Raw genomic sequence first — 21,023 nt, 5'->3', positions numbered from 1 at the left:
GACCGGCGGTGACGTCACGGCCAAGGCGGGCGTTTGTTGTGAGGAGAAACTGATGAAAACAGAACCAGAATCATTCACTCAGTCAAACTAGTGTCTCTGAGTCCGGGCTCGGGGATGATGTGGGAGCAGCTGGAGCTGCGGCCGAGCATCGTGGCCGCGGCCAGGAGAGGTAACCACTTATATATTTATATATTATATATTATTATAGCTGCAAACACACGTGTTCGGGTCGGGCTGATGCAGAGCTGTCAAGTTTGGACTATCAGAGCTGCCACCAGCTGAAATAACTCTCCCAGAGCGGAACTGAGCCCCATCCTGCTCCTCTTTAGGAAAGTACATTTGGTTTCGCATTTAGAGATGTATTTAAACGAAGTCTTCACTTTTTGGGCAGAAATGTCTTCTCTCTGGTTTCATCCATCCATCTCTGATTTGTTGTTGAGTGCCCTGGGTGGAAGTTCTCGCGAGGCTAGTGGCGACAACGGGAGCAAACTTTTTATATTTATATATATATATGTGTGTGTGTGTGTGTGTGTGTGTGTGTGTGTGTGTGTGTGTGTGTGTGTGTGTGTGTGTGTGTGTGTGTGTGTGTGTGTGTGTGTGTGTGTGTGTGTGACGGAGTATTAGGGCCAAACTAAGACAAAAAAATTGGAAATTACGAGAATAAAATCATAATGTTGCGAGAATAAAGTCGTAATAGAATAAAGTCGTAACATTACGAGAATGAAGTCGTAACATTACGAGAATAAAGTCGTAACATTACGAGAAAAAAGTCGTAACATTACGACATTAAAATCCTAACATTACGAGAATAAAGTCGTAATATTACGAAAATAAAGTCGTAATATTACGAGAATAAAGTCGTAATATTACGAAAATAAAGTAGTAATATTACGAGAATAAAGTCGTAATATTACTAGAATAAAGTCGTAATAGAATAAAGTCGTAACATTACGAGAATAAAGTCGTAATATTACTAGAATAAAGTCGTAATAGAATAAAGTCGTAACATTACGAGAATAAAGTCGTAATATTACGAGAATAAAGTCGTAACATTACGAGAATAAAGTCGTAATAGAATAAAGTCGTAATGTTATGAGAATAAAGTCGTAATATTATGAGAATATAATTTATGAGAACTCTAACAGGAACAGCTTCTTCTCCCTGTGTTAAAATGAGGAATATTGAGCATCTTGTGAAGTTATATTTATAATATATGTAATATTACGACTTTATTCTCGTAATATTACGTCTTTATTCTCAAAATATTACAACTTTATTCTCGTAATATTATGACTTTATTCTCGTAATTTCCATTTTTTTTGTCTTAGTTTGGCCCTAATACTCTGTCGTGTGTGTGTGTGTGTGTGTGTGTGTGTGTGTGTGAGTTTGTTCCCGTTGTTGCCACCAACCTCGCGAGAACTGCCACCCAGGCTGCAGCAGGGGTCAGTTCTCGCGAGGCCAGTGACAATTCAGTTTGAAAATTTACGGGAAAATACTAATACAGGAGGACGGGAAAGAGGGGTGAAATACAGTAGTTTCCCGGCCAAAATGGGAGACGTGACAGGAATGTTCTGATGATGGGCTGTGTGCCAGTCTTGGTTCAGACGACAGGATTTAACTCTAGTGGTGTCAGCCAGGACCTTCTTCTTCCGGCTCTCGACGAAGGCGGACGCTTTTCTACTCTCTCCCTTTTCTGCCTGCCCTGCTTTGTGTGTCTCGTCTTCAGAGTCTCTTCTTTTTCACTCCTCTGAAAACTCTACAACATGGAATTGATTAACTGGTCTCTCAGCACAATTGACCAAATTTTTGCGACCAGAAGACAGGGAGTAAGGGAGCCCTCCTGCCCCGACGGGACATTTTTTTTCTGGATACACAATGGATTCCTACAAATACTGGAAGTGTCTCAAGATTCTGACTGTCGAGGACGTTTGTAGATGCCTTCATAATTGGATTTATGATAGCAGGATTTCTCCTGATCGGAGGGGGTGGGGTTCCCGCGACAAACGCGTAAGACGTCGACAGCTGTTTTGGCTCTTTCAAAGCTGCCGGACGTGGCTGAAGGGTCAAGCAAGGCGACCAATGCTCAGACTCTGACGTTGGGGGAGCAGGGCCGTAAGATAGATGCGATTCTCGAACAGAATCGCAGGTTAGCGGCGGTGTTTGAGCTCATTGGCAAGATTGATAACACCCTGGAGAAGTTGGAAGCTCGGCTTGGCGGGAAGTGATCACAAATTCGTCTGATTGGAGTTGCTATTGATGATCCAGAGACTGAAAGGCAGACGGAAAATTACTGGGCTGCCTGTTTTCAAGAAAATTGTTGATTCTATAATCTGCCCTTGACAGAGCGGCTTGGCAGGCCTCTCCGGTCACAATCTTCCTGGTGGAATGTAAACAAGGTGACTCTGCCCCCCACTTAACCCTCCCCCTCTCCCACGAACATCTGCGGATCCCTCTCAGAACTATACCAAGCTACCTGATAACATCAAGGACATTTGGCTGAGAGCAGCTCTGGGCGAAGGTTCACGGACTTATCGCGTCACAGACACCTACTGAAAAACACACACACTTCCCTCAACTTCAACGCCTTCCTTGGCTCCTCCCTCTTATCAGCCCCCCCCAACAGTCTCCGGGTTTCGAGCGCCACAACGGCGATCACTTGGATGTACTGTGCGGGGACCCCCCCCACACACACACACACACCCCCCACTCACACACCCACATGCAAGTCTCGTGGTGTCTGTTTGTTCTGTGTGCTGCTGAGGTGTTTTTTTTGCAACTTGATACTGTGTGTATTGTATGATATTCAGTGTGAAGATGTATTTTTTTTTCTCCTCCCCCCGCCGCCTATCCCAGTGTTACCCTTTGGAAAATAGGCGCACAATACCATCGTGCCGCCGCTGCTGTATCCGAAGTCAAAAACAGTTTTTCTAAGCTGACCTAATAAACCTGATTCTGATTCTGATTCTGATTCTGACAACAGTCGTGAATGGTCAGATTTGTGTGGACACTGTTGGGGTTGCCGTAGTAACCACGGGTGTCTCCTCCATCAGCCAAGCTGTCCTCCGTCCAGGACGTGCTGTGTGTCTCCGAGACCGAGCTCCAGAGACTGACGGGTCTGGCCAGCCCAGAGGTGCAGCAGCTGCTGTCTGCCGCCGCCCACGCCTGCAGGGGGCGCCCTCCAGTCACAGGTGAGAGGACGGTCCACCTGGGGGTAGGGATGGGCCATATTTTACCGTTCACGATATACCGTCAAAAAAATTCCCCACGGTGAGAATTTGTCATCTCGCTGTAAAAACGATAAATTCCAGTTGATGACGTTTTTGTGTAAAGCTGATTTATGGTTCTGCGTTACATCGACGCGTCAATTTAACGCAGAAGAATAAATCAGGTTAACAAACATGGCATGAGGCGGATCTGAGAGCGAGGAGCTCGTTGTTAAACAAACTTTTATTTATTTGTCCTGTTTCTTTATTTATCAGGTTGTATTTCTTTCTACTTTGTGATTTTATAAGCTAGGAAAACTTGAAGGACAATGGTACTGTTGCTGTTTGCGCTGTTATCCCACTGTTTAAGCCATACAGTTCTTACATTTCAAACTTGTTTCATTTGAATCATTCCAGTTTTGCAGTACAGGTGGACTCATTTAATTGGTTTTTATTAATTCAATTTAATTGGTGTAGTTTAGTAGCATTCAGTATTGTTTTAGAGGAGTGATTTGGGGGCTCCAAAGACTGAATGTGGTAATAGATTTATAGTTACAAAGGTGGAGTTGAATTGGTATTTTTTTTATCGTCATTTTTATCGTTATCGGGATAAATGCCAGAAATTATCGTGATACATTTTTTTAGTCCATACCGTCCACCCTACCTGGGGGGGGGGGGGGTCTCAGCCCGGTCTGACCCACCTGGGGGGGTCTCAGGCCGGGTCTGACCCACCTGGGGGGGTCTCCTGGGGGTGTGACCCCCCCCTCCCTCTGTGTTCAGCCCTACAGGTGCAGCGGGGCGAGTGTCCCGGCCTCGGGTCCGTCCTCAGACTCAGCGTGGGCTGTCCGGTGCTGGACCGGCTGCTGAGGGGGGGTCTCCCTGTGGGGGGGGTCACCGAGCTGTCGGGGGAGAGTGGAGCAGGGAAGACCCAGCTGGCCCTGCAGCTCTGCCTGTCTGTGCAGTACCCGGCACAGCACGGAGGCCTGGGAGCAGGTCAGTGAACGCACCACCGGGTCGTGAACGCACCACCGGGTCGCGAACGCACCACCGGGTCGTGAACGCACCACCGGGTCGTGAACGCAGCATGGGGTCATGAACGCAGCATGAGGTCATGAACGCAGCATGGGGTCATAAACGCAGCATGGGGTCGTGAACGCATCATGGGGTCGTGAACGCGTCATGGGGTCGTGAACGCGTCATGGGGTCGTGAACGCATCATGAGGTCGTGAACGCATCATGGGGTCGTGAACGCATCATGGGGTCGTGAACGCATCATGAGGTCGTGAACGCATCATGGGGTCGTGAACGCATCATGGGGTCGTGAACGCATCATGGGGTCGTGAACGCAGCATGGGGTCGTGAACGCAGCATGGGGTCGTGAACGCAGCATGAGGTCGTGAACGCATCATGAGGTCGTGAACGCATCATGAGGTCGTGAACGCATCATGAGGTCGTGAACGCAGCATGGGGTCATGAATGCAGCATGGGGTCGTGAACGCAGCATGAGGTCGTGAACGCAGCATGGGGTTGTGAACGCAGCACGGGGTCGTGAACGCTGCACCGGGTCATGAACGCACCACCGGGTCATGAACAGCATGGGGTCGTGAATGCACCATCGGGTCGTGAACGCAGCATGGGGTCATGAACGCACCACCGGGTAGTGAACGCACCATGAGGTCGTGAACACACCACGGGGTCATGAACACACCACGGGGTCATGAACGCACCGTCAGGTCAGTGAACGCACCGTCAGGTCAGTGAATGCACCACCGGGTCATGAACACACCACGGAATCATGAACGCATCATGGAGTCATGAACGCACCATCGGGTCGTGAACGCAGCATGGGGTCATGAATGCACCACCGGGTCATGAACAGCATGGGGTTGTGAACGCATCATAGGATCGTGAACGCATCATGGGGTCGTGAACGCATCATGGGGTCGTGAACGCATCATGGGGTCGTGAACGCAGCACCGGGTCGTGAACGCAGCACCGGGTCGTGAACGCAGCACCGGGTCGTGAACGCAGCACCGGGTCGTGAACGCTGCACCGGGTCGTGAACGCTGCACCGGGTCGTGAACGCTGCACCGGGTCGTGAACGCTGCACCGGGTCGTGAACGCTGCACCGGGTCGTGAACGCTGCACCGGGTCGTGAACGCTGCACCGGGTCGTGAACGCTGCACCGGGTCGTGAACGCAGCACCGGGTCGTGAACGCTGCACCGGGTCGTGAACGCTGCACCGGGTCGTGAACGCTGCACCGGGTCGTGAACGCTGCACCGGGTCGTGAACGCAGCACCGGGTCGTGAACGCTGCACCGGGTCGTGAACGCTGCACCGGGTCGTGAACGCTGCACCGGGTCGTGAACGCAGCACCGGGTCGTGAACGCAGCACCGGGTCGTGAACGCAGCACCGGGTCGTGAACGCAGCACCGGGTGGTGATGGATATCTGGTGAAGCGTACCAGCGTGGTGAATGTGTGGATTTTCTCTAGGAGCGCTGTACATCTGCACCGAGGACTCGTTCCCCATCAAACGTCTGCAGCAGCTGATCTCGGAGCAGCCGCTCCTGCGTCCTGACGTCCCCCCGTCTGTGCTCGGGGCCCTGCGCTTCAGCGACCACGTCTACGTGGAACACACCGCCGACCTGGTGAGTTCCCCCTGCTAAGCTGACGTCCTGCCCCTCTGGCGGCTTGATGAGTCCGTGTGTCTGCAGGACTCCCTCCATGTCTGTCTGCACAGCCGCGCCCCCCTGCTGCTGGCGCGGGGCCTGGTCCGGCTGGTGGTGGTGGACTCGGTGGCCGCGCTTTTCCGCTGCGAGTTCCAGGCAGACGATTGGCTGGAAAGGAACAGACAGCTGATCTCCTTCTCGTCCACAGTGCACCGCCTGAGCCACGAGTTCACCGCACCTGTCCTCTGCATCAACCAGGTAACACGCTCACACCAGGTAACACGCTCACACCAGGTAACACGCTCACACCAGGTAACACGCTCACACCAGGTAACACGCTCACACCAGGTAACACGCTCACACCAGGTAACACGCTCAAACCAGGTAACACGCTCACACCAGGTAACACGCTCACACCAGGTAACACGCTCACACCAGGTAACACACGCTCACACCAGGTAACACGCTCACACCAGGTAACACGCTCACACCAGGTAACACGCTCACACCAGGTAACACGCTCACACCAGGTAACACGCTCACACCAGGTAACACACGCTCACACCAGGTAACACACGCTCACACCAGGTAACACGCTCACACCAGGTAACACGCTCACACCAGGTAACACGCTCACACCAGGTAACACGCTCACACCAGGTAACACTCTCACACCAGGTAACACTCTCACACCAGGTAACACGCTCACACCAGGTAACACGCTCACACCAGGTAACACTCTCACACCAGGTAACACGCTCACACCAGGTAACACGCTCACACCAGGTAACACGCTCACACCAGGTAACACGCTCACACCAGGTAACACACGCTCACACCAGGTAACACACTCACACCAGGTAACACACACTCACACCAGGTAACACACACTCACACCAGGTAACACACACTCACACCAGGTAACACACGCTCACACCAGGTAACACGCTCACACCAGGTAACACGCTCACACCAGGTAACACACTCACAGCTGCACCAACACGAGCACTAACACCTGCACCTGCAGCTGCACAAACACCTGCACCAACACCTACACCTGCATCAACACCTGCACCTGCACCCGCACCTGCACCAGCACCTGCACCAGCACCTGCACCTGCGCCTGCACCTGCCCCAACACCAGCACCTGCACCAACACCTGCACACACACCTGCACCAACAGCTGTTGTCTGTCTCTTTCAGGTCACCAGTGTTTTCGGCCAGTCAGGCGACAGCTTCGGGTAAACACAGTTCCATTATTGATTATCATTACAAAATAATTGTTCCAAATATTTATTTAGGTTTAACTGGGTGCATTTCGCAGGCCGTCGTCGTCCTCCGTGGCCCCTGCGTTGGGTTTGGCGTGGGCCAATCAGGTCATGGTTCGGCTGATGATGCGGCGTCTCCAGGGGACGGTCTCCCGTGGCGACCAGAGCAGCACTCTGCGCAGGTTGGAGGTGGTGTTCGCTCCTCATTTGGCCCGCGATGGTCGGGACGCAGCCGTGTGGAAGGAGGGTGTCCGTGGAGTGGAAGAGGCCGAGGGCCTGCGGACCCCCAACTCTACCGAGGCACAACAGTCCATGGCCACGCCCCCATCGGTGATGTCACCATGTGCTGCTGAGCCTAATGGAAGCCTGAATGCATGTGGACAGTCCGTTTCTTAGTGGCGTGTGTGCGCGTGCGTGCGCAACTAAATCAGATGGGAGCAAGATAACCTGTGGAGATTTATTTATAAGTGTGTATATATGTATATAACGTTTTTGCGTGGATGTGTGTGCGCGCTCCCACTGACATCTAAACAGGGAACACCATTAACTCGCTTCCGTCAGTGCGCCTGCGCGGTTTACTGGAGTGAAGCTAAACAAGTAACGGTTGTTAACGACTTCTTCCCTGTCAAAATAAAAGCCTGGCAATAATCAATGACACAAACCAGGCAGTGCTGCCTCATCCATGATGTTTTTTTTCTTCTTAACAGTTGTTCAATAAAACTGCTGGAACATTTTCAACCAAAGTTAAATGTGTGAGTTCTTCCTGATATTGATTGTTACAGCTTCAGCACCAATGACAGTCACTTTCCAGCACCGTCCTCTTTTCTCTCTCCACTCCTAGTTAAGATTGTATCTTTTTATCTTTATTATTATTAGTAGTAGTAGTATTATCATTAGTATTATTATTATTGTTTAAGTTAAACTCTTATTTATGGACTTTGGATATTCAGACTGAACGTGTTTAAATAAAATGGGTATTAAGAAAAATATAAATGAAGAGTTTGTGAAGAATAGTGAGCAGAAATTCAGTGTATGGTTTACATCTTAAGATTAAGATTCCCAGAATATTCAAATTTTTTGAGATAGGATATTTGATTTTTCTTAAACTGTAAGCCATGATCAGCAATATAAAAATAATAAAAGGCTTGCAATATTTCAGTTGATTTGTAATGAATCCAGAATGTATGACAGTTTTGCATTACAGAAAATAAAGGACTTTATCACAATATTCTAATGTTCTAAGACAGTCCTGTAACTAGAGGATGTGAACACAGACGTCCTTCCTCCCTGCCCAGCCTTGTCCTGTCTGCGGGACTCTTATTTTGAAAGGAAGGGCTGGGACTTCCGCTCTCAGCGCTAATCGGAGCAGCTTCACGGGGATGCGCAGCGCGTGAACGTCTGAGCAGCCTGATCAAAGATAATTTGTGCGGTGAGTCAGCTGTTTGTTGTCTGTTTCTCTGCTCCTGTGTGTTTGTTTGTTGGTTTGTTTGTTTGTTGTGTGTTGCTGGTCGGTCACTGATACTATGATGGCGGACTTCACGATGACGTGAGTGTTTTATGGCTGATCGATGCCTGGTATCGGCAGGAGCTGATCAAACACTAACTACTGGTTCAAACAGTCTGTTTTTGTTTACGTTTCTGTCCCACCTCGAAATGACGTCATACGTTGAGGGTGTGGCCCTGCAGACCGGATGTGTTGCAAAGCTGATCGATGACGTTATTGACAAGGGTGGAGGGTGAGGTGGAGAGTGAGGGTGGAGGGTAGAAGTGGGTGGAGGGTGGGGTTGGATGGTGGAGGGTGGGGGTTAGGGTTGAGATGGACGGTGGTGGTAAGGTGGAGGGTGGAGAGTGGAGGGTGAGGGTGGAAGGTAGAAGTAGAGGGTGGAGAGTGAGGGTGGGGGTGGATGGTGGATGGTGGGGGTGGAGGGTGAGGGTGGGGTTGGATGGTGGAGGGTGAGTTGGATGGTGGAGGGTGGAAGGTGGAGGTGGCTGCTCTTCAACTGTTTCTTCTGTCTCCCAGCAGACACCATGTCTCCACCTGTCCCCGTCTCCCTGGTCCTGCTCCTCCTGCTGACCCGGGCTGGGACCAGCGACCCCGCGGTGCAGGACCTGACCAGCAGGAACGCAGACTTCGGTACCCGGCTGTACCGAGCCGTGGCCGGCCGGACCGACGACAACGTGTTCCTCTCTCCGTTCACGCTGTCCGGCGGGCTGCTAGCGCTGCTGACCGCCGCCGGCGGGCTAACGCAGGAGCAGCTGCTGCAGGGACTCACGCTGACCGGACAGGACCCGCAGGCCCTCCCAGGTAGAGCAGGACCCGCAGGCCCTCCCAGGTAGAGCAGGACCCGCAGGCCCTCCCAGGTAGAGCAGGACCCGCAGGCCCTCCCAGGTAGAGCAGGACCCGCAGGCCCTCCCAGGTAGAGCAGGACCCGCAGGCCCTCCCAGGTAGAGCAGGACCCGCAGGCCCTCCCAGGTAGAGCAGGGGCCGGTCCGGAGACCCCGGAGCTCGGGGTCAGGGGCTAACGTCGGGGGCTAACGTCGGGGGCTAACGTCGGGGGCTAACGTCGGGGGCTAACGTCGGGGGCTAACGTCGGGGGCTAACGTCGGGGGCTAACGTCGGGGGCTAACGTCAGGATCGGGGGCTAACGTCAGGATCGGGGGCTAACGTCAGGATCGGGGGCTAACGTCAGGATCGGGGGCTAACGTCAGGATCGGGGGCTAACATCAGGATCAGGAGCTAAACTGCTGCCTGTACTTCTGTTCCCAGATTTGTTCCAGACTCTCAGGAACCTGGTCCTGCAGGCGGACCCCCCCCTGAACCTCAAGCAGGGCGTGGCCATCTTCCCTCCACATGACTTCCAGATGTCTGCACCGTACCTGGATGTGGTCCGGACCAAGTTCGGGGGCAAGGCCCAGAGTCTGGCCTACACAACCCCGTACGAAGCTGCCGACACCATCAACCGCTGGGCCCAGGAGCAGACCGGAGACCAGGTCCAGGAGCTCGTGTCCTCCCTGGACCCCCAAACCCAGCTGCTTGTTGCCACCGTCGCGTCTTACCAGAGTATGTAACACCCACGTTTGCGGCGGCACACGCTCGGAGGGCGTGGCCCGCTAGTTCTACCAAAGTGCAGGTTTCAGACAGGGGCTGGTCCTGGCTGGACCAGAACTCTTTACTTCCGGGTACTTCTCAGTAGGCCTGTGTGGAAAAAATAGATTTTCTGATTCTAAATCGATTCTCATATTAATTCCTAAAAATTGATTCGTATGTCTAAAGATCGATTTTTATTTTTCATCATTACAACTTTTGGTATTTTTTGGTTCATGTCCAAAAAAGGAATGTTTTGTTGGACACAAGAATAACTACTGCCATGTTTTTGCCTTTTATGTCTAGTTTTCAGTTATAATTGCATGAATTGTCTATATTTCATTACTTTATATACTGTCATGGGGTTACATTTGCATAAAATGCTAAAAACCAAATTCCGTGACAGATGTGCCACCGTAGACTGTAAACACGTGCATTTGCATAAAATGCTAAAAACCAAATTCTCAAAAATTAAACACCGAAATAAACCGGAAATGGAAAAGAATTAAAACAGAATGTGTTAAAAATTAAAAACGATTCCATACGTCTCTGTTTCCTCCCTGGATCTGTTTGGTAATTCTGCCCCATGGATGTTTCTGAAAGCAGTTCTATCAGCATTCTGGGAGCTGATTGGTCCTTACAGCATCATTAGCTGCAATACTTGCTGTTGAATCTTAATATAATACTAGTATTAATATGTTGCCCACGTGAGCGTTGAAGTCCCACAGTAGAACATGACATGTTGCATAACTACACAGTCATATAATTCATGCAACAGCTCAAAAAACAGTTTTAATAACACTAACCCAAATCAATATCGGAATGGGATCGAATCAAATCTTGATAATCGATTCTGAATCTTAAGAAACTGAATCAATCCCCAGCCCTACTTCTCAGTTAACCACTTCTGTTTCAGCTCGGTTCAACCCACCCTTCAACTCGTCGTCCACCCAGGATGAGCGCTTCTATGTGGACAAGTATCACGTCGCCATGGTTCCCATGATGTTCCGGGCCGATAAGTACTTCCTGGCCTACGACCGGTCGGTGAAGGCTGGCGTGCTGAAGCTGCCCATGACGGATGGGGCAGCCATGTTGGCGGTACTGCCTGATGAAGACGTGGATGTCACGGCTGTGGAGGAAGAGGTGACATCTGAGAAGATCAAGACCTGGATCAGACAGCTGAAGAAGACGTGAGAGCCTCTCTTACCTCCTGTCCTCTTTCATCCTTCCGTTGCTGCTTTCTTTTCCCGAACATCTTCACTTCCTTCACCTGGCGCCTCCTCCTTCTGTTCCTACTTCCTTTTTTTCTTCCCTTCACTCTTCTGTAACTTTGTTTCTTGTCTGCACTCTCACCCCTCTTCTCTTCCTTCTCTCCTTCCCTCTTTACTGCATGTGGAGTGTTTGTTTGTGTACGAGTATCATGAAAATGGTTGGATTGCGGTGGGTTTTAGAATGAACGACATCCGACGTGAAACGTTACCGTGACAGATGTGTTACTGAGACCGTAAACACGTGAGACGTTACGGTGACAGATGTGCAATCGTAGACTGTAAACACGTGAGATGTTACGGTGACAGATGTGTGATCGTAGACTGTAAACACGTGGGACGTTACCGTGACAGATGTGTGACCGTAGACTGTAAACACGTGGGACGTTACGGTGACAGATGTGTGATCGTAGACTGTAAACACGTGAGACGTTACGGTGACAGATGTGTGATCGTAGACTGTAAATACGTGAGACTTTACCGCGACAGATGTGAGATCGTAGACTGTAAACACGCTAGACGTTACCGTGACAGATGTGTGATCGTAGACCGTAAACACGTGAGACATTGATGTGACAGATGTGTGATCGTAGACTGTAAACACGTGAGACGTTACCGCGACAGATGTGTGATCGTAGACCGTAAACACGTGAGACATTGATGTGACAGATGTGTGATCGTAGACTGTAAACACGTGAGACGTTACCGCGACAGATGTGTGATCGTAGACCGTAAACACGTGAGACATTGATGTGACAGATGTGTGATCGTAGACTGTAAACACGTGAGACGTTACTGTGACAGATGTGTGATCGTAGACTGTAAACACGTGAGACGTTACCGCGACAGATGTGTGATCGTAGACCGTAAACACGTGAGACATTGATGTGACAGATGTGTGATCGTAGACTGTAAACACGTGAGACGTTACTGTGACAGATGTGTGATCGTAGACTGTAAACACGTGAGACGTTACTGTGACAGATGTGTGATCGTAGACTGTAAACACGTGAGACGTTACGGTGACAGATGTGTGACTGAGACTGTAAACGCGTGAGACGTTACCGTGACAGATCTGCGATCGTAGACTGTAAACACGTTAGATGTTACGGTGACAGATGTGCGATCGTAGACTGTAAACACGTGAGACATTGATGTGACAGATGTGTGATCGTAGACTGTAAACACGTGAGACGTTACTGTGACAGATGTGTGACCGTAGACTGTAAACACGTGAGACGTTACGGTGACAGATGTGTGACTGAGACTGTAAACGCGTGAGACGTTACCGTGACAGATGTGTGATCGTAGACAGTAAACACGTTAGATGTTATGGTGACAGATGTGGGATCGTAGACTGTAAACGCGTGAGACGTTACCGTGACAGATGTGTGATCGTAGACTGTAAACACGTGAGACGTTACGGTGACAGATGTGCGATCGTAGACTGTAAACACGTGAGACGTTACCGTGACAGATGTGCGATCGTAGACTGTAAACACGTTAGATGTTACGGTGACAGATGTGCGATCGTAGACTGTAAACACGTGAGACATTGATGTGACAGATGTGTGATCGTAGACTGTAAACACGTGAGACGTTACGGTGACAGATGTGTGACTGAGACTGTAAACGCGTGAGACGTTACCGTGACAGATGTGCGATCGTAGACTGTAAACACGTTAGATGTTACGGTGACAGATGTGTGATCGTAGACTGTAAACACGTGAGACGTTACGGTGACAGATGTGTGACTGAGACTGTAAACGCGTGAGACGTTACGGTGACAGATGTGTGACTGAGACTGTAAACGCGTGAGACGTTACCGTGACAGATGTGCGATCGTAGACTGTAAACACGTTAGATGTTACGGTGACAGATGTGTGATCGTAGACTGTAAACGCGTGAGACGTTACCGTGACAGATGTGTGATCGTAGACTGTAAACACGTTAGATGTTATGGTGACAGATGTGCGATCGTAGACCGTAAACACGTGAGACGTTGCGGTGACCGATGTGTGACTGAGACTGTAAACGCGTGAGACGTTACCGTGACAGATGTGCGATCGTAGACTGTAAACACGTTAGATGTTACGGTGACAGATGTGTGATCGTAGACTGTAAACGCGTGAGACGTTACCGTGACAGATGTGTGATCGTAGACTGTAAACACGTGAGACGTTACGGTGACAGATGTGTGACTGAGACTGTAAACACGTGAGACGTTACCGTGACAGATGTGCGATCGTAGACTGTAAACACGTTAGATGTTATGGTGACAGATGTGCGATCGTAGACAGTAAACACGTGAGACGTTGCGGTGACCGATGTGTGACCGTAGACTGTAAACACGTGAGACGCGCTGGTGGATCTGGTCTGTGGTCGTACTCCAGAGGTCCTGGTACCACCAGAAACACTCGTACATGCGCTCCAACCTCCATCCCTCTGTTGTCCGCTCTACTTTTCCTTCCAGCTGTTCCCTTCAGGCAATCACCCACCTCCATCTAACCCCAACCTCCACCATCTAACCCCAACCTCCACCATCTAACCCCAACCTCCACCATCTAACCCCATCCCACTTATTTCTACCGATGTTTATGACGACAAACAAATCTAAATTGTTTTTTGGAACAGGAACCTGGAGGTGCAGCTTCCTCGCTTCACCTTGGAGCGCTCTTACTCTCTCAGAGACGCCCTCCAGAGTCTGGACATCACTCAGGTGTTTCAGGACGACCCTGACTTCAGCAACATGGGCGGAACTAATGGACCCAAACTCACACAGGTCAGTGACCAAACACTTTTAAACGCACAAAAGTTAAATCCTCATACAAACAAACACGACAAAGTCGGATCGCTGAGTTACAAATACTCAGCGTTGAGTATTGATCCTTTCCCATGTGATACTTCAGTCATGATTAAAATGCAAGTGGAGGCTCCGGAGCCCAGAGCGGCAGGCTGATGGCAGCGGGCGTCGCCCAGTCGGAGGTGGGCGTCGCCCAGTCGGAGGTGGACTCCACCCAGTCGGAGGTGGACTCCACCCAGTCTGAGGTGGACTCCACCCAGTCAGAGGTGGACTCCACCCAGTCAGAGGTGGACTCCACCCAGTCTGAGGTGGACTCCACCCAGTCAGAGGTGGACTCCACCCAGTCAGAGGTGGACTCCACCCAGTCAGAGGTGGACTCCACCCAGTCAGAGGTGGACTCCACCCAGTCAGAGGTGGACTCCACCCAGTCTGAGGTGGACTCCACCCAGTCAGAGGTGGACTCCACCCAGTCAGAGGTGGACTCCACCCAGTCTGAGGTGGACTCCACCCAGTCGGAGGTGGACTCCACCCAGTCGGAGGTGGACTCCACCCAGTCGGAGGTGGACTCCACCCAGTCAGAGGTGGACTCCACCCAGTCAGAGGTGGACTCCACCCAGTCTGAGGTGGACTCCACCCAGTCAGAGGTGGACTCCACCCAGTCAGAGGTGGACTCCACCCAGTCAGAGGTGGACTCCACCCAGTCAGAGGCAACTCTTCTCCGCTCCGACCGTCAGGGCAAAGCATCATCTTTCTACACGGATCAATGGTCCGGTTATTTTCTAAGTTCTGATTGGTGGGCGGATTGCAGACGCCTCGTCAGCTTCCCCCCTTTATTCTCCAGAACCCGGCGTCACATCTCGCTGCGCGTTGCCATACTTTTATCTCCACGGACGTCTCTTTATTCTTTAGGATCACCAAACGCCGTTGGGGATTGATTTCTGGGGCGTTTGCTGCCACTGCAGGTCGCCACGTCTTCACAGTTCAGCTTCTGGTTGGTCAGAAGTCCAAAACACGGTTCCACTGCTTTTTAGAGCTCTGAGACCTCCTCAGACCAGGTCCCAAAGAAAAACCAAATCTGGATTAAATAAACTATTATATGCTAAAGATGACATAAAAGACAGTTTGTGATCTGTGAAACTTTTCCTGGCTCTGGACTGCCTAATCAAACCTGGATTAAGCTATCTTTAGAACCGTAAACACAATATTAAAGGGAACCTATTATGAAAAACACGTTTTTTCTTGTTTTAACATATATAAAGTGGTCTCCCCTCACCCTGCCAGCACAGGGGAGACAAAATACCATGAATTTCTGCAAGGTGTCTGACCCCCGCCGGACAGAGTCCCCCAGTGTCACGTGGTTTTTTTTGAGTCGATTAGAATCTGCTCCCGTCGTTACGTAACGACGGGAGCAGATTTCCAGAGGTTCAGCCCCCGCTGCTGAAACCACGCCCACAACCAGCTCTCTCCGCTGCTGGAGCGGTCCATCCTTAAGCCAGTCGGACGTGGCGCCGCGGCGGAGCGGATCCGGGTTAAATCATCCAGGTTCCCGGGTGGTTTGGGAGCTGGGTCCTCGGGGGTCTGTCCCAGGTCGGACCAGCTTCACCCTCCGAGATTTTCAGGCAAATCTGTCGGTTTGATCCCCGATAACGGGCGATGTGCCGCGGATGCGCCGCGGAGCGGATCTGTGCGCCCGCCGTGGTGTTGCGGCGCCCGTCGCGCAGCATCCGCCGGGCAGATCCGGCTGAAATTCCGCTGGTCGGTCCCCGGGAGTCCCTGCTACCAGTCCAGGCGGGTTCCTGCGGTCCTGGCCGGTCGGAACCGGTCAGATTCCCCCGTTAAAGCCGCGGTGATGCGGCCAGCGTTCAGCATCCGCCGGGTAGATCCGGCTTAAATAGTGCATAAATGTTATTTATATACAACTCATATTTTATTTTTTTAACAATAAAGTTGCCATTTGTGAAAATTCAGTGTTGGGATTTATTTACAGGCTCGGGCTGCTCTGGCAGAGCGAGGTTTATGCTCCTCCCCTGCTACACATCATTCAGGGAGCCAATCAGCACAGAGCCTCATTATCATACCCCCCCCTTCCCTAAAAATGAGGCACAGAAAAAGGGGTTAGAAGCGGTAAAACTAGTGACAGGGCCCACAGGCTGGATTTATGATTTATGTAGAAAAAACAAGCTTTAGATTGTTTTTAAGACATTCAAGGCCTGTTTAAAATATACATTAAATGCCATAATAGGTCACCTTTAAAGGAGCTTGAGGCAAGAATAAGAAATGAGACTCATTAGCGCCACGACGGTCGCCGGGGGTACTGCAGCCAACAGTGAAGCCGGCACGGGAGAACGGGGAGAAGGCGCATGCAGCGTCATGTGACGTCACATCCGCAGGACAGCGCGGGAAATTCCGGGGACAATTGCAGCACATTTTGCAGCACACAGCCTGTTCAAGGCAACAGAGAGATACGCTAGAGGGCTCATTCTTTTTGGTTTGGAACGCTTCATCTGACATTATTACTAGAAAACTTAAAACGTATACAGATTTTTTTCATGAATCCTGCCTCAATCCTGCCTCATGCTCCTTTAAATCAGATGATTTCAGTCTTTGTCCTCCACATGGCCTGATGGCAGACTTTAAACTGTGAGGCCTCGTTACTGAAGTCCAGCTGTGGATTGGACGGCTCCGACTTCATATTCACGTTAAGAAAATACGAAGCCCTGCCAGTCAAACACAGACTTCACGTCTGTCTGGAGGTCCATAGAGATCTGGATTACCTGCAGGCCGTCCTTTTCCCTTCTGCCACCGCGTGCAATTTTCATTGGCTGTGTAACCGCAGGGACTGGCCGACGCCCACACTGAAGCGTGAAAAAAGGTGAAGATCTCCCACCTTTAGACAGAAACAACGTCGCCCTCGATTGGACCCACAATTCAGTTCAGTGATGTTTAGGGGTGTAACGATACACTAATCTCACAATACGGTACGATACACGACATTGAGGTCACGATACGATACGATATTATAGCAGTATTTTTTTAACAACCTTGAATGAGGAACATATGACTGGAAAAAATGGTCTTTTATTTGAAAGACACAAAATACAAAACAATGCTGTGCATTTTCCCTATTGTTACAGTTTGTAATGTAATAACTGTTTAAGTTTTAAAGAGAAAGCCAGGCCAACCATTTTCCACAAACTGAACTAAAAGTAAATGTCAGGTTTGCATTATGCATCTTCAGTTTCATACAAGTAGAAATAATTTGCCACAAACTGAATAGTTTCTCTCATGTATGATTTGACTTTTTTCTTTTCCAGAAATTTAACAACTAAAATTAAATATATAAATAAATACATATAATTTTACATCATAAAAAAGATTGATTCATGCTCACCTTATAAGTGTAAGAGGAGATTTATTTTCGTTAAGAAGGTTATTTTGGTAATTCAGGGTTGATTATTTTATAAATATATTCTTTATATTCTGATGTAAATCAGGGACTATAATGACACTAGTCAGTTTATCTGTAGTGATTAGTCTGTTTTAGATTGGGCGGAGTGATACGCCACAGTACGGCACTAGGTGCTGTGTTGATGTTCTAAAATCCTACACTTTTGAGGGACATTAAAGTACACTGGAACTCAGCAGAAGTTGTCCCCGTGTTTATCCTACTCACAACCCCAAAAAGGTTTAATTTAATAAGGTAAGGCTTAACTCTACACCAGACATAAAAGTTCAGAGTTTAAAACCCTCAAAAGTCCCGTGATCGGGACCAAAACGGTACTAGTTTCTTCTGAGTGGAGGAAGATTTTGGTCCGTGGGTCGAGGCGCGGTCGGATGCGCGTTACTAGTCAACACAATAGATTAATATTAATAATCCAATATCGTGATACACCTTGTCACCTCCACGACACGTTTCGTGACGTTTTTGTATTGCGAAATTTCTTGGCAGATATATTGTTACACCCCTAGTGATGTTTGACTTCTCCCTAATCAAAGTGATGAGACGCGATGGCGAGGAGGTCTCCAGAGGTGATCGAGGGCAAACCGTCATCAAGTCGGTAACGTGAAGAAGACCTGAGATCTGTCTTCATCACTACTGAACATCCAGATCAGATCAGTCCAAATCAAGTTACAACAGAGACGTTCACATGCAGCGATTCAACCTGGTTGCAGATCATATCACATAATGACATGCAGAAGATTGGATCACTTGTCTGATTACACATGCTGTTCTGAGATCAGACTGAATCAGATTGAATAAGCCACTGTAACCAGAGCATGGCTGACTCCGTGACGCTAGGTGGCGCTGTACCCAAGGTAACCATTTCAACAAAGAGCCACTTCCGGTTGACCTCCGCTTACCAACAACAAGAAAGAAAGATGGCGTCCGAGCACCTCGGACCTCGAACCTACAGTTCTTCCTGTAGACATGTTTTGAAGAATTAAAGAATGGCTAAACACGCGCCGCCTCCTTTTCAACTACTGAGCACGCGTCGTCTCCTTTCACTTCCGGGTGAATCCCCTCCCCCGGGGGAAAACCCCACCCGGGGGAAATTCTCGAGCATGCGCAGACTGTAATATCCATGTCCCCGTATACATGGCGTTAACAACCTGGTTGCGACTGGCTTATATAGGTGCTCCAAACTGGTTGATGAATCCGGCTTGGTTGACTTGACCAGGTTGAGGTGTTTACATGCAGTTTAAATGTCGGAACGATGTCTGCAACCGATCTGCAACCAGGTTGAATCGCTGCATGTGAACGTATAGTGAGACCAGGACGTCAGATCTGAGACCTTCTGAAGCAGCTCGTCCAGTCGTCTCCGTTGCTCCGATGCTTCTCTCTGTTCGTTCGCTCTTAAAGCTCACCAAGAGTCGCTGTCTGATTGTCTTCTGTCTGTCAGGTTTATCACAAATGTGTCATCGCCGCTGACGAGAGCAGCGGCGCCATCAGCTCAGGAGGCGGAGTTAACACATCGTCATCACCTCCACCAAGACTGACCTTCAACAGACCCTTCCTCGTCATCATCTACCAGGAGACCAGCGGCACGCTGCTCTTCATGGGCCGAGTCGCCAACCCCACCCAGAAATAAACCTGACAGGGGAACAAGCTCCGCCCATCCCGTTGGTCTTACTACAGCTAAATACGCAGGTCATATTCAAATGTTGATTCTTTTCTGGAGGAGGGCCCCTACAGGTGCCTGAAGGGCCTTCATTTAAAAAATCTAACATTTATCTTCGGCTGGAACTTTAAAGTTGGATATTTATGTGGTTCTCGCCATGAAAAGAACATAAATGTAGTTGTTTTCTGCGTCAAAGTAATAAAAAAACAATGGAAATACTAATATTAGCATCAGCTATTATTATGCTAATGTAGCTATGCTAATGGGAACATTATATAAACGCTATGCTGTTAGCATAATTCTGTTTGTCATGTATTATCATGCTAATATTAGTTTGTTGTTATGTTAACATTATGCTAATAGTAGCATTGATCTGTTATCATGGCATGTTAACACTATGCTAATGTTGCTATTATGCCACTGTCATGCAAATCCAACTATGGTATGGAGTTATTTTCATGTTAATGTTGGTATCATCAGGGGTGCACACAAGCCAGGACTCGAGGGCCAGTCTACTCCACGTTTTAGATGTTTCCCTGCCTCAACACAACCCTGATAGACAAGGCTGTGTCACCAACAGAGTTGTGTAAACCTTGATGACATGTTGATGACGACCAGTGATTAGAATCAGGTTTGTTGAAGACAGGGAAACATCTAAAACATGCAGTAGACTAGCCCTCGAGTCCCGGCTTGTGTGCACCCCTGGGTATCATGTTATTTTTACATTAGCACCTTTTATAATGATTAGCACCATGCTAACATCAAGCTAGCTGGATGTTGCGTGAGCCTCACGAGTGTTAGCATGCTGCTCAGGGTTCTACTTCATAGTCATGTGATTTGTCGTTACCTTCAGATTAACAGTTGTATTCATTCTCAACTAAGATTGCTGTTAGCATCACCGTGTGAGCATCTAGCTGGACTGGATTCATTTCCTGCATTGAGTCACAAACAGAACTGCGGCGGTAACTTGATATGAGTTTAGTTACATATCAACGCTGTGTTGTCTTAAAACATCAACACCCTAAAGTTCCTGAAGTCTGGGATGCTCTGGTGTACGGTTTCATATTTGGCTCATTTGCCATTAAAGCATCTGTTTTCAGGTGAATGCAACAGTACTTTGTTGGTCAGTAGTGTGCCGTCATGATTATCCTGCAGCATGCTGCCCCCTGCTGGAGGGAAGGCTTCAGTTTGAATCATTCTGCCTTCTCAGACTCAGTAAAGGAAGTGATGAGTTTTTTGGAGGGTGTCAGAGATGTTAAAATGCGTGTATTTTGACTTTCCTTGTGTTCTGTCACTTATCCAATATCAACGTGTCCCATTTTTCTTGTAAATGTGAATAAATAAAAGTTATAATAACGTGAAAGTAATCAGATTACAGTGGATTTCTTCCATCGCCGATTCTTCGTTCGAGTCTTCGCACAGCTCGCACAGAGGACGGCCAATCAGAGGACAAGCAAGTTTTAAAGAGACAGGAGCCCTCAGCTACTTTACACCTCAGTAAGCTGGACAAAAGGGACAAAACAAGACCTTTTCTATTTTCTTTTCTTTTTTCAGTGGACCAATACCGACGGTTCGGCAGGGAGATGAGAGATTCAGCAGGCTGATG

General features: G+C 49.2%; 2 protein-coding genes across 3 annotated transcripts; both read left to right on the top strand.

Annotated features, from left to right (window-relative positions):
- Positions 1-30: 30 nt before the first annotated feature.
- On the top strand, positions 31-7,537 carry xrcc3 (X-ray repair complementing defective repair in Chinese hamster cells 3). The gene is made up of 7 exons (XM_061746892.1): positions 31-169; positions 3,051-3,188; positions 3,984-4,196; positions 5,698-5,852; positions 5,919-6,131; positions 7,077-7,114; positions 7,198-7,537. Exons 1-7 carry the CDS (start codon positions 115-117, stop codon positions 7,535-7,537), a joined length of 1,152 nt encoding a protein of 383 aa, XP_061602876.1. The 5' UTR covers positions 31-114.
- A 951-nt stretch (positions 7,538-8,488) lies between these two features.
- serpina10a (serpin peptidase inhibitor, clade A (alpha-1 antiproteinase, antitrypsin), member 10a) lies at positions 8,489-20,784 on the top strand. 2 transcript variants are annotated; one of them, XM_061746889.1, is made up of 6 exons: positions 8,489-8,570; positions 9,165-9,446; positions 9,909-10,202; positions 11,143-11,416; positions 14,129-14,276; positions 19,199-20,784. In XM_061746889.1, exons 2-6 carry the CDS (start codon positions 9,170-9,172, stop codon positions 19,385-19,387), a joined length of 1,182 nt encoding a protein of 393 aa, XP_061602873.1. In that variant the 5' UTR covers positions 8,489-8,570; positions 9,165-9,169; the 3' UTR covers positions 19,388-20,784. The 2 variants fall into 2 exon arrangements, with proteins under 2 accessions (XP_061602873.1, XP_061602874.1); XM_061746890.1 differs by having other exon boundaries at positions 8,491-8,570; positions 9,162-9,446.
- The last annotated feature ends 239 nt before the right edge of the window (positions 20,785-21,023 follow it).

This window comes from Cololabis saira, chromosome 18 (assembly GCF_033807715.1).
Source record: "Cololabis saira isolate AMF1-May2022 chromosome 18, fColSai1.1, whole genome shotgun sequence".
NCBI lineage: Eukaryota > Metazoa > Chordata > Actinopteri > Beloniformes > Belonidae > Cololabis > Cololabis saira.
This window is presented reverse-complemented; position numbering and strand designations above follow the sequence as displayed.